Genomic DNA, 13,921 nt, shown 5'->3' with positions numbered 1-13,921 from the left:
TATCCCATCATGTTCAACTCACACCCATGCCCTCTATGTGTATTCTTTCTAACTGCTCTAGTAATGACAAAGTTCTTAGGAGTTACAAATACCATTTTCCCATGCAATAAGGTAAAAAGTTTAACCTTATTGAATCCCTTATGGCTTCTCTTTCTGTTTACCTTTTTATGCTTCTCTTGAGTTTTGTATTTCAAAGTCAAATCTTCTATTCATCAGGAATGCTCTAAAGTCCCCTATTTCATTGAATACTCATTTTTTTTCCACCTGGAAGATTATACTGTTTTGCTGGGTAGGTGATTCTTGGTTGTAATCCTAGCTCCTCTGCCCTCTGGAATATCGTATTCTAAGGCCTCTGATCCTCTAACATAGAAGCTGCTAAATCTTATGTTATCCTGACTGTGACTCAATGGTTTTTGAATGATTTCTTTCTTGGTTGCCTGCAATATTTTCTCCTTGACCTGGGAGCTCTGGAATTTGGCTATATTTCCTGAGCATTTTCATTTTGGGATTACTTTCAGGAGGTGATCAGTGTATTCTTTCCATTTCTATTTTACCCCCTGGTTTTAGCATATCAAGTTCATGAAAGATGCTGTGAAGGCTCTTTTTTTGATCATGGCTTTTGGGTAGTTTAATAATTCTTAAATTATCTCTCCTGGATCTATTTTCCACATCAGTTGCTTTTTCAAATAAGATATTCCACATTTTCTTCTATTTTTTTCATTATTTTGATTTTATTTTATTGTTTCCTGATGTCTCATGGAATCAATAACTTCCACTTGCCCAATTGTAATTTTTAAGGAATTATTTTCTTCAGTGAATTTTTGTACCACCTTTTCCCATTTGTTAAATTCTATTTTTTAAGGAGTTCTTTTCTTCACCTAATTTCTGTACCTCTTTTTCCTTCTATCCAATTCTGCTTTTTCAAGTATTTTTATCTTTGGTGGATTCTTATGCCTCTTTTACTATTTGGCCTATTCTTTTTTTTTTTAAGGTCTTATTTTCTTCAGTATTTTTTGTGCCTCCTTTACTAGGATGATGGCTCCTTTTTTTCATGATTTTCTTGCATGCAGTCATTTCTCATTTATATTCAGTCTTATTGCTTTTCCCATTTCCCCTACCTCTCTTATTTGATTTTAAAAATCCCTTCTGAGTGCTTCCAGGAATTCTTTTTGGGCCAGAGACCAACTCACATTTTTCTTTGAGGCTCTGGATGTGGCAGTTTTGACTTTGTTGACTTCTTCTGAGTTTGCATTTTGATTCCCTGTCACCACAGTAACTTTCAGATTTTTTTTTTGTTGTTGTTTTCTCATTTTTTTTAGCCAATTTCTTGACTTTGCACTTTTTGTTAAAATTAGGCTCTGCTCCTGGGGTGGAGGGAGTACTGTTCCAAGTATTAGGCTTTTTGTGCAGCTATTTTCAGAGCTTGTTCTTAGGGGCAAGGGAATCTCCAAGTTTTCAGTTCTTCCAAAGCGAGTATGATCCAAGGAGAGATGTGTTTACTACTCTCCTGGCCTTTGCTCTGGTCTGTGAGTGACCACAAGTACTCTTTTCCAACCTGCAACTGTGACCAGGCTTGCCAGCCCCCTGCAACTGCAAGTTCTGGTATGCTAGTGCTCCTACTCACCCTGGGGCTGAAACATGGATCCATGTATGGGCAATGCAACAGAGTACCACACCCAGTGCCAGCAAAGGCACTGTAATCTCCTTCTGACCAACTGTGGGCCGAGAACACTGGAAGCCACTGTGGCCACTTTAGTTGCCTCTAAGGTCTGCTGCTTGATGGTGAGGCGAGGCGAGGTCTGCCCTGAACTCTGCTCCACTCTCACTCCCACATGATAGACCCTTCATGCTGACCTTCTAACTTGTGTTGGGCTGGAAAATTGTTTCACCCGGTCCTTTTGTGGATTCTGTTGCTCCAGATTTCATTTTGAGGAGTTAATTAAAATTGTTGGAGGAGAATTTATAAGATCTTAGGCAAGTCTCTGCCTTTTCTCCACCATCTTGGTTCCACTCCCAATTTCTATTTTATGTTATAGATTACATACTACAGTTAAACAGGGAGGTGACATACCCAGACATTAAAATTATCAAAGTCTGAGTAGCTGTGTGAAAAAAATAGAGAGGTAAAGAGATTGGCAGCAGGGGGAGACTAGTTTGGAAGCTATTACAAAAGTTCAGATGAAAGTTACTACAGGCTTAAGCTAGAATGCAACACAAGTGAAGAACAAGAGATACACAGGAAAGATTATATGGAAAAAAAAGTTAATGGCACTAGAGAAATGATTGCATATTATAAAGACAACTGGGAAGATGGTAGTACTACCAACAGAAATAGGGAACTTAGAGGAGAGGTAGGTTGTTTGTTGACTGCTGATTTGCTTGAAGGTTGTTGTTGGTTGGTTAGTTGTTGACTGTTGGTTTCTTCGGGGGTATTTTATTGGTTGCTGGTTTGTTAGCTGGCTACTGATCTGTTTGATTGTTTTTGCTGCTTATGTGAATGATAAATTGTTTTGAAAACAATGAATCTGTGGTATCCAGGAGACATCAAGGTGTCAATGTATACTTCTAGAATCCCAATATACCTACAAGATCTGATGCTGAGTGAGGGAAACAGAACCAGGAGAACATTGTACACAACCACAGTCATATTGTTTCTCTGATGACTAACTTTGATAGACTTGGTTCTTCTCAGCAATACAAGGCTCAAAGACAACTCCAAAGGACTCATGATGGAGAGAGCTATCTACATCCAGAGAAAGAACTACAGAGTCTGAATGCAGATTGAAACACACTATTTGCTCTTTTTTTTTCTTTTTTCTCTTCTTTTTTGGTTTTGTTTCTTCCCCTTCATGATTCATTCCATTGGTCATAATTCTTCTTTACAACTTAACTATTATGTAAATAACTTTAATGTGAAGGTATATGTAGAACAATATCGGACTCCATACTGTCTTGGCAGGGAGGGGAGAGGGGAGGGAGGGGAAGAAAATTTGGAACTCAAAAACTTGTGAAACTGAGTGATTAAAACTAAAAATAAAAAAACTAATTAAAATGTTTTTAAATGACATGTGATAAAACAGATATACTTTATCATATACAAGAAGATGGACAGATAGTATCACTGAAATTTTTATTCTATATTTACCTATTTCACAAAATCATGTGATTATCATTACCAAGCTTGAATAACAGCACCTACCTTAGCAAATACTGAGCAAAGGTCTTAACCCTACTACATAACCACCAATGACAGGACCTCTCTATCCCTAATTTAAAGTAGGATCAGAATATACATCTAATTTTAATCAATTCAAAGGAATAAAGGAAATGGAAGGTGAATATGAAAAATATGCCTAAGATTCCCCAAGAAAATACCCTAACTCAAATAATGTGTTGATAAAACAGATTTTAAAAAATGAAATTCAGAATTAACAAAGTCCTCATAGACTTCAGAAGGTTAACACAAAAGAGTATTGAGTCAAGCTGGCATCAAGCTTTAAACAAAGCAAAAAAACCAAGATTTTTTTAAAAACTGCTATTGTGACTTATATGGAAACACAATTTCTACTGCCTTCTATCAATACTAGTGATCCACTGAGAACAGAGGCCTACTTCTGTCATATATCAGAGATTTCACAAACCATATGAGCAATGACGTCTGTCATATAATGATGATGAGAAAAGGTACTTTTCTGCCCTGACTAGAATTCAATGGTTACTATGACAAATATGATGTAAACAGGTTATTTTATTGACTGAAGCACTTGTGTAACAAGCTCTACTGTTACGCTGCTGGTGGCTCCTCTAATTTCAGACTGAAAGCTGGCCACTAGAAGTAACAGGGGAAAAGTGCAATGAGTCTAATCAAGCTTCTCACTGAGATTTCAAGAAGGGGATAGATTTAGATCGCTTCTACAAAGGATAACCAGATTAGAAAGAGATTTCCAATTTAACATTAACAAAAGGTAGTAATTCTGATCCCTTACCTTACCCATCAAGAAGGAGTATACATACACACACACACACACACACACACTATAAACATACACACACACGCAATTAGCTGGTTAGAATGCATTAATACAGATTTAGAGGGTAAGAGGTAGAGAGAGGGCAGAGAAATGGACAATTATAAAAACTGACCATATGACAAAAAAAAGAGCATCTAGAAAAGAAATATATATCTACTATTTTTTAATATTTGAATGTATTAATTATTCTACTCAGTGTTGAAATATCAGCTTTAAAATTTATCTCTGTAGAAACTCTCTAAAGATACAATAGATTAGATATACACAATAGTTTATTAGATACACATTCCTACAGCCATTAACATTTATAGTGACCCAGTAAAAAATAATATTGATTTTATTTAACGGTATATCTATAGAGATGGGAGAGGCACAATGAGTGAGATTAATAAATGGCTAGTAAAGTACTATGACTGGAACTTTAGAGTACATGGAATAAAGTGATTAAAAAAAGATGAAAAGGTAAACTGGGTCTTAAGTGCCAAGATAAGGAATTTCTATTTTATCTTATAAACAAAATAGAGCCACTAAAGGAGTTTAAGTAGGAATGTGATATACCCAGATATGGAAATGAGGAAAATTTGAGGAGCTATGTGAATAAATGATTGGAGAGATAAAGTGATGGGAGGCAGGGGGACCAGTGTGGAGTTAAATTGATTAAAAAAAAAAACAAACATGATTAACAGTATTTTTAAAACTTCTTTAGAGTTGTATTAACATAATGTTTTTCCAAATTATATTTAAAAACTTAATATTCTCCTAAGATTTAATTTAAAATGCTTATAGGAACTTAGATAACTTGTAACAAACTAATTCTATTTAGTATAATCTATCAACCAGGGAAGTCACTCATCCATATATAAACTCAAAAAAAGCACACCCTAATGCCATCTACATTTCAAATTGATATAACCCTTAAGGCAAGGACACTATCTTACACAAATTCCTTTATCTAGCCCACAATTTGCATAACAACATTAAAGTTAATATTCTTACTAGGAATTTCTGACTATAAAATTAAGTAAAAATGTTTTCTTCTGTAGTAGATTTGAAATACTAACACTTAAGAAAAAGTACACTTTTGTCAAAATCATGACCAAAAAAAAACCATAAAATGAAATGACCTTCCTAAAGATTCAAAATGATTTTTTCCTATTAGTTAGTCTTATACTCATAATAACTGCATGTTCCTACTTCAAAGAAACATTATTTCCAATTTTGTAGAAGGGAAACTTTAGGCCCAGTTCATAGATTTAGAGCTGGAAAAACCTGAGATGTCAATGAGTATGACATTTTTAAAAATTAAACAACAAACAGAAAGGATCAGAGCTGACTTCATTTGGGTAGGAAACTTCTTGTGCAGATCAGCAACCCTCCAGAGATATAGAATAATAAAGAGCTGCCTGCCTGGACCATTAAGAGGTTGAAGTTACTTGCCTAATTAAGGTCACAGAGTTAGTAGGTGTCAAAGGCAAGACTTGAACAAAGATCTTCCCAACTCTAAAGCTGATCCTTTGTCTATTATAGCTATACTGCTACACCTTAAAGAGCATAGATAAGGAAAACTGAACACTTAAACATCTGAACATTCAAAAAACAATATATTTAATGAAATTACTATCCATGTCTTCACCAAAACTGTTATCCATGATTTTACCTACCCCAACTATTCGTTTCATAGCATCCAGTTTGGCAGAGTCTTTGCTGCTTTCCAACATTTGCTTTAGATCTTCATTTCTAACAAAAATAGAAAGAAAATTATACTGTATTAGATTTTTAAATTATACTACAATTGTCCTCCATTATTTTCATATGAATTAGAAATTCAACATTTTTTCATTTTTAATATACTAGGCCTGTAAAATGCCTTGTTAAAAGAGAGAACTAAAAAATAAAATGCTTTTTTGTAGTCAGCAAACATTAAACTCTGTAAACATTAAACACAATAAAATCCAGAATGTAAGAATCAAGGTGTAAGAAGACCACACTATACCTTGCAATCAACTGTGTACCTATAAAGATGTGTTCTACTTGATCTCATTAGCGAGCCTGCCCATTCAACACTCAAACCTCTATCATGGCCACCCTAATGTTTGAAGGCTAATCTTTCTATTAGTTTGTAAAGATGCAAAGATAGGCACAATAAGTAGTTAAAGACTTTTTTTCCTTTTCCCAAATGTTTGATACCTTCCCTTCTTTCAGAAATCTTGAGAATCAATCCTCAATGACTTCAAAATTGTGTAGCCTATATCATAGGCCACCTCTGTCTATATCTGATTGGATCCAGCTGCTTTCCCATCTTTGGTTTCCTTACCACCATCTCTATTTCCTCACAAAGTACACCAGAGATTGTCCTAAAATACAATCAAATGTGATGGTTCCACTATCAATGATGGAGAAAATAGTTCATTATAAAAGTCTTGACAAATCCATTCCACTTTGTATCTGTCTGGTATCCTTCCAGTTACATCTTTAAATGCTCATGGGATGATATGGCTTCAGTAGGTTCTCTCAACAAGCTTCCTATAAACTCGTTTTGCCCTTTACCACTTCCCACTGTTTCATGAGGCAAAACAACCCATTGTAACCCATACTAATAATAATAGTTGACACCTCAAATAACACTTGGACTATTTTCTTCACCCCAACTCTGAAAGAGGCATTATCTTTATTTTTCAGAATAGGAAACTTAAGCTTAAAGAAGTATGACCACGTACAACTCAACCCTCTTAGCTTCAGTTTGCTCACATATAGTATAAAGATAATTACACTTTTATGACCTACCTCATAGAGCTGTTCTGTATCTTGCAAAACTTAAAGTATGACATAAGTGTGAGTTATTTTTATTATTGTTGTTATGGTTAAGTGGCTTATCCATCAACTCACAGGTTCTTAAGTCTTGAAAAAATGACCCAAATCTTACTCTCTCCTGACTCCAAGATCCATATTGTTTGTAACACAATGGGCTGCCTCAATTTTTCTTCATCTTCTAATCTAAATGTGTTCATATTTAACCAATCAGGCAACAAGCAAGCATTTATTAAAGAGCTATTATGTGTCAGGTATATAAGACAAAAAAAAGAAACAATTCTTGCTTTCATGGACCTTATTATTCTATCAGAGAGATAATATGTACATACCTAAGTACAGAGAATATAAGACAGGGAAAGAGGACACTAGCATGCATAGCTATGAACAGGAAAAGAAAAGTTCCAAGTAGAAGATAACACTTGAACTGCTTCTTAAAGGAAGTGAGGGATTCTAAGAGACAGGGGCAACAAGATAGAGGGATAATTCAAAAGACAAAACAACTAACTTTGATGACTTGAAATGAAAAGCTTCTACGCAGACAAAATTAACACGCCTAGGATAAGAAGGAAGATGGTTGAACGGGAAAAAAAGATCTTTGTATCAAATTTCTCTGTTAAGGGTTTAGTATCCAAGATATATAAACAAATAAGTACATAAAAGACAAATAGCCATTCCTCAATAGATTAAGTAGGTGAAAGATATGAACAAACAATTCTCTAAAGATGAACTGCAAGGTATTCACAACCCCGTGCAAGAACACTCCAATTCACTAGTAATGGAAAAATTCAAATCCAAACAATCCTGAGGTTTCAACTGACATCCTACAAATTGGCAAGATGGCAATAGCCGGTGTTGGACTGGTTGTGAAAAGACAGCCACACTAACACACTGTTGGTGGAGCTGTGAAATGATACAAATACTTTGGAAAGTAATTTGGAATTATGCAAATAAAGCAACTAAAATGTCCATACCCTTTGAACTGGGGAGTCCATTACTGGGTTGATACACCAAGGAAACCATTGATAAAAAGAAAAGTACCTGTATATACCAAAATATTGATAGCAGCACTTTTTGTGAAAGCAAAGAATTAGAGAGTAGATGCCCATCAAATGAGGAATAGCCAAATAAAGCATAGTATGTGAATGTAAAGTAATACTACTGTACTGTAAGAAATGATATGTGTTATGTATACAGAAGCCTAAAAAAATCTGTATGAACTGATGTGGAGTGAAGCAAGCAGAGCTAAGAAAACAATATACACGAATGCCACAAAATTATAAAAATTAAGCAGGATTTGAAAAAAGAAATATGAGAAGACACCCCCCAACCTACTCATTTATGAAGGTGAAAAAATTACAAGTGTTACAAACTGCACATGTTTTCAGACTTTTTCAATGAACTGATCACTTGTGCTGATTTTTTTCTTCTTTAAAAAATACTATGTGTTAGAGGAATGGTTCTTGGGGGGATTGGGGGGAGAGTAGTTATGATAACTATGATAATATAGGAAATAGAAGACATAAAAAATTATTTCATAGAAATTTTTTTATGTGGGATGTCTCCCAGAAGGGGAAACAGAAAGATACTGGAGGAAATTATGATGAACAATCAATCAAAACAAGAAATATTCAGCTCCAATTTTGCCTAAATATTCCTCAAGATTTTGTCCTTGTACTTCTCCATATTGGTCTCAATTTTGAAGTCTATACACATGACTCTCAACTCTATATGCATCCTTACCCTAAGTTCCAGTACCATATTTCCAAATGCCTTCTATATAGTTCCAGTTCCACTATGTCATAAAAGCATCTCAAACTCAACACATGCAAATTAAACTTATCTTCCCCCCCAAAAAAATTGCCTCTCGTCAATTATTGTCCTCAGAATCATTTTTGAACCTTATATCTCACTCACTCCTAACATTCAATTAGTTGTCAAGTGCTATTCATTCTACCTACAAAATATCAATAGCATCCATTCATTCTTTTATCCCACTGAAGCATTCCAAATTCAGGACCTCATCTCTTACTGCTTTCGCTATTCTAACAGTTTTTTAACCAGTCTTCTCACCTCCATTCTATCATCTCTCTAAAACAAACCTCACACTACAAACCAAGTAATGTTCTAATGTTCTTTCAACATACCATTCCTTTACTCAAAAAGCTTCAGGAGCTCCCCATTCCACAGCAAATAAATTGTAATCTCCTGATCACTGAATTGAAAGTCTTCCACAAACTGGTTCAACACAGACATTGAGCTTTATTCAATCCTAAATGCCTTCTCTTTTCTGTTCCATTGTCATTTTCTTTCAAAACAATTATTACTGACTTTTTCCAGAAAACCTGATTCCAACCACTTCATTAAGCATTTAGTACTCATAAACTGCTGCTTCTGTACAGATAGAATCCTCCATTAAAGTCCTACTGCCATGCCTGACAAAGGTATGCAGTAAAATCTGAGTATTCCACTATACTGAAGGGAACAGAATATCCACATGGATGAAACCATAGATATTTTGAAGTATTAAAGAAGCGTCTATTACACTAATTCTCTTTTATGAGTTGCTCCAGGAAAGGAAAATACCTATTTTCTTTGTAATTTTTCATTGTTCCTAGAGTTACTACACAGAGCTACTACTGTAACACACCACTAATTCAGAATACTTGGAGGGAAGACTAGTCGGAATTATGAAACACTGCTCAAAAATGCAAGTTTTATTTTCTAGTACATAGAGTAACAGAAACTTTTAAAATGTTGCCTTTAGTTTAAACCCAGAAGTGTCAAAAGCACTCTAAGAAACTTAAAATGATAAAGAAATATATCTATTATACCAGTTGATAATGATATCCTCCATGAAGCTTTGAAAAAATCTTTTGCTTGCATACTCTCTGCAAATGAATGTTGGCTCAACTATCTGAAAGTCTGGGAGGGAAACACTTTTTTAAGTAAACTAAGTATTTCCTATGCAAATATTCCCTCTTGCACTATTAATTTGTTCATAGTTCACAGATACAAAAAACATCAGCTTACTCTATGCAAAAAAGAAGCCTTAATTAGAGGGCTCTGAATTAATGAATACCTATGGCCTTTACTGATGTTATTCCCTGCCATCATAACTATTTTTAATAAATCACAAGTACATTACTCAGGTCCCTTTTTTCTCCTCCTTAGTTTGCTCTTAACTATCTCTTTGCTTACTGATAGCTTTCCCAGAAAATGGGTAAAGAAAAGATGAATGACCCTGTTTGCTAAATATTATCTTACATTTTGTGCCCTACTTTTATGCACTGAAAAAGCACTTCCATTAATTACCTCACTTGGTTCTACAGTATTATCATCTCTATTTAGAAACTGAAAATCCGAAGAAAGAAGGAAATAAGTGGCTTGTCCAGGGTTACAAAGCTATAATCCACTTGTCTTTGAGTCAAAAAGATTTATCAGAAAAGAAAATGATGCCAAAGGCTGAAGTAAGCTGTGTTGTTGAATTCACATCATTGTAATAACAAAGTTAACAGCTGAGTTCCTCTGAGAAATGAAATATCTGCTTAAAAAAAAAAGAGTAAATCGGAATGTCACAAGCACAGCAATTTTAAATATCCTATATGGAATATTTCTATATTAGGCTACTATAAGAAGGTTTTTTCACAGAAATTTACACAACGTCGGAACAATTCCTAAGTGGAAAAAAGTCCTGGTCTAAATTCAGATTCCAAACACCACCCTTCTTTTTCTAAATAAACAAAGTTTACAAAAATTCTCTTCTCCTACAAATACTTCAAAGAGAAAATAAAACACGTTCAAATATACTTGTTATTAATAAAAAACTTTGTTCTATCCAATACAATGAAATCTTAGAAACACAAATCCATAACAGAATCATAAGGCCTTAGGATTAGAAGGGATCTTAGATCTCACACAGACCCCCGTCATTTTTCAAATGAGGAAACTGAAGCCCAAAAGTCCTTGTCAAAAATAATCATCACTCATCTGTGATATACACATATAGACTAAGCGATAAACACAATTTGGAGTCAATTGTTTTTTAATTTAAAGGAAAAATTTCAACTTTAATAAGGATAGATGGATTGCCAGTGTTAAGGATGAAAAGAATCTCTTTAATTCCTTTTGTCTGTTACCAATATTCAAGATAACCTCAAAGTTGCTGCAACAATGCATAGTACTACTAATACAAAAGATATAGGAAACATATAATGATCTTAATTTCAAAGGTGAAATCAAATGATAAGTTGAATCTGAATCCAGGAAGAAAACTGAAAATTTGGCATCAAGTGTTGGAGATGAGAAGCAATTTTTCATCCAGAGAAAGAAATATTCCTCAGCTTAAGAGGTTAGGAAGAGGTAATAGAGACAGAATTGGGTGGAAGAACAGAAAAAGTAGTTTTCTTAATTCAGTAGTTTGGGACCATTTTATACTACAGGAAATCTATAGTGAGTAAACCAAAACACAGACTACTCTTTCCTATTCACATTTCATATATGAATTACAAATTTCCAACTTTTCAACCTTATAATGCTGGATCTTCACAGGCACAGTATTTTAAAAATGAAAAAATATTGATCTTTTATCATATTCAAGTGCCAGATATAGCTACCTTTTTAAAAATGTATATATAACTTATTATCATCATATTTTAAAAGCATTATACATACAATCCTGAAAATCACAGAGGTAGACTACATGTAACTACTACTTATTTCTTCAGGCAAAAATGAAAGCCAGGTCTGATTCAGATTTAAATGGTTTTTCACCTTTAAGACTTTTTTATATATTTAATATTACTCATTACTAAATGAAGCATTCCCTTAGAAGTGAAAGTTGGCAATGTAAGAGGGTAAAAAAAAAAACCCTAATAATCAACTTCACAAATTACTTGAAAGGAACTGTTTATTCCATTATCTAATACAAATGCTTTCATTGCTCTTTTAACCTTCCTCATAATTTACTCAGAAATTTTTCATTTTCCTAAGTATTACAGTTAAAGCACTTTGATAAATTATTTGGTAAAGAAATGAGCACATAAAAGCATTCTGTTACAAATTCAACAAGGAAAAATAATGGAGATGAACAAGTTCTCCTACTGTCCTTAACTATTTGGGCATTAATCATCATTTGCCCTTTTAAAAGTTATTCATGTAAAAGAACTCAAAAAATCTCTGGTTATGATTTTATCATATTTTTGAAAGACTAGTTTTCTTAATAATTTAGAAAAGTCCAAACACTTACCTAGTAACAAAAGGATATTCAATTGATTCAACAACAGCATCTATGAGCCCTTTCTCTTCAACAGTAGGTTCAGTTTTCAGTGTAACTTGGAGGCTCTCTGCTAATTCCCAAACAGATTTAACTGTAGAAGATACTGCACTAACATGACCCAGGAATGAAAAATCATCTTCCATTATTTCAAGTTCGGTGGAACTGGATGATTATTTCATTAGAAATTTAATTACGAAAGGTTGTTAAATTCTAAGACTTCCACAGGATAGCCACTCCCTTCGCTGAGCAAATGCCACCAAAAATATGTAATAATTTCAAAGTTCATTTTCCTTTAACAGAATTTCTTATCAACTTCCCTAAGGAAACAAAGATATGCTGTTGGTAAAAACTTTTTTTTGACCCCCCACACTGTGCAGTAGAACAGGCAATGTTTTGTGTCCCTAACAAAGTATCAAAAAATTAAGATACATGTATCAAACACCAAGTTACAAAATGCCATAAATTCACCTAATTTCATCTGTTAAGAAAACCCAAACAAATTTAAGTCCCAACAGATTTAATAAACCAGTTCACCAAGTCTCTTTAACAACCTTTAATTCACTAAGCAATGAATGCTGGAAATCACTGACAGAGGTTCTCCAATATATTAGATGCTATGGTTTTTGGACTGCTGATAAATCAATTACTGACTTACATTCAATGAATGGCCTATGTATAATTTTAATACTCATACCTACACTATGGATTTTAATTTCACTATGGCTGTCTATTTACTTAACTGTGTGAGCTTAAAGAGCTCAATATTTGTCCTCAGTTTCCTCATCTAGAAAGGGGTTCATCCAGATCATTTCTAAGATACCTTCCGGCTCTAAATCTTACCGTCCTGTGTTTCTCTGGATTTTCTCTACCATAACTATCACATTCCCTATAGCATCTCTACCCTGTCCAATTCTGCTGAGACAAGTGACCATAATGTCAACAATACTTAAGTATCTATTCTATGCTTACCACTCTGAAAGGTACTGCATGAAGGTAAAGAAAATTCATCCCCTATCCTCAAGGAGATTATAATCTAATAGCCACAACAATATAGTTATAGAAATATATAGGACATAGTAGAATGTATTAAATGCATAAGAAAATTACAACATCTTGAGTTCAGATGGGAAAGAGATCAATCACTATCTTCCAGGAGAAAGAAATGAGATGGTTTATCCATGAGTCAGTTGGGGGATAGGGGAGGTAGCAGGAGGAAGCAGAATGCATTATAGGCACAAGAAACAGCATGAACAAAGGCAATGACACTGAAAGGAGAAAAATAACATTCATTCAGATGCCTGTTATTTTTATTGACATCTTTTTTTTTATATCATCCTCATCTCCAAATATATCCCTCCCCACTCTCTTCCTCAGAAAGTCATTCCTCCCAACAAAGAATAAAAAAGAGAAAAAGCAGTTCACCAAAAAACTAACCAATACATCAACCAAATCTGACAGGATTTGCAACATGCTCTGTACCCTAAAACCTCAACCTCGGCAAAGGGAGGGGTGTGCATTTTCTTATTTTTTCCTCCAGGAACAAGCTTGCTCATAAGTATACTATAACGCTTCTTTTTTTTTTAAATCCTTCCATTTATACTTCTATAAGCACTGTGAATGTTGTTTTCTTGGATCTGCTTACTTCACCTGGCATCAACTCACATATATCTCCTCAGGTTGAATTCTTTATGTTCATCATTTCTTATGGCACAGTATTATTCCATTACATTTTTGTACCACAGTTAGTTTAGCCATACACCAAAAGATAAGAACATACTTTGTTTCCAGTCTGGCCATGGCAGAA

At 34.2% G+C, this 13,921-nt stretch overlaps 1 protein-coding gene across 5 annotated transcripts in view; it reads right to left on the bottom strand.

The window, feature by feature from the left end:
- AP3B1 (adaptor related protein complex 3 subunit beta 1) overlaps positions 1-13,921 on the bottom strand; it is a 351,843-nt gene that overhangs the window by 285,278 nt on the left and 52,644 nt on the right. For all 5 annotated transcript variants that reach the window (XR_005010651.1, XR_005010652.1, XR_005010653.1 and 2 more), the window contains exon 2: positions 5,693-5,768. Coding sequence is in view for 2 of the 5 variants with exons in the window: in XM_036762900.1 (XP_036618795.1) it covers positions 5,693-5,768 (76 nt within the window). In the remaining 3 variants the exon portion in view is untranslated. The remainder of the gene's footprint in view (positions 1-5,692; positions 5,769-13,921) is intronic.

This window comes from Trichosurus vulpecula, chromosome 1 (assembly GCF_011100635.1).
Source record: "Trichosurus vulpecula isolate mTriVul1 chromosome 1, mTriVul1.pri, whole genome shotgun sequence".
Taxonomy (NCBI): domain Eukaryota; kingdom Metazoa; phylum Chordata; class Mammalia; order Diprotodontia; family Phalangeridae; genus Trichosurus; species Trichosurus vulpecula.
Note: the sequence above shows the minus strand (reverse complement) of the source record. Positions and strands in the feature narration are given on the sequence as shown.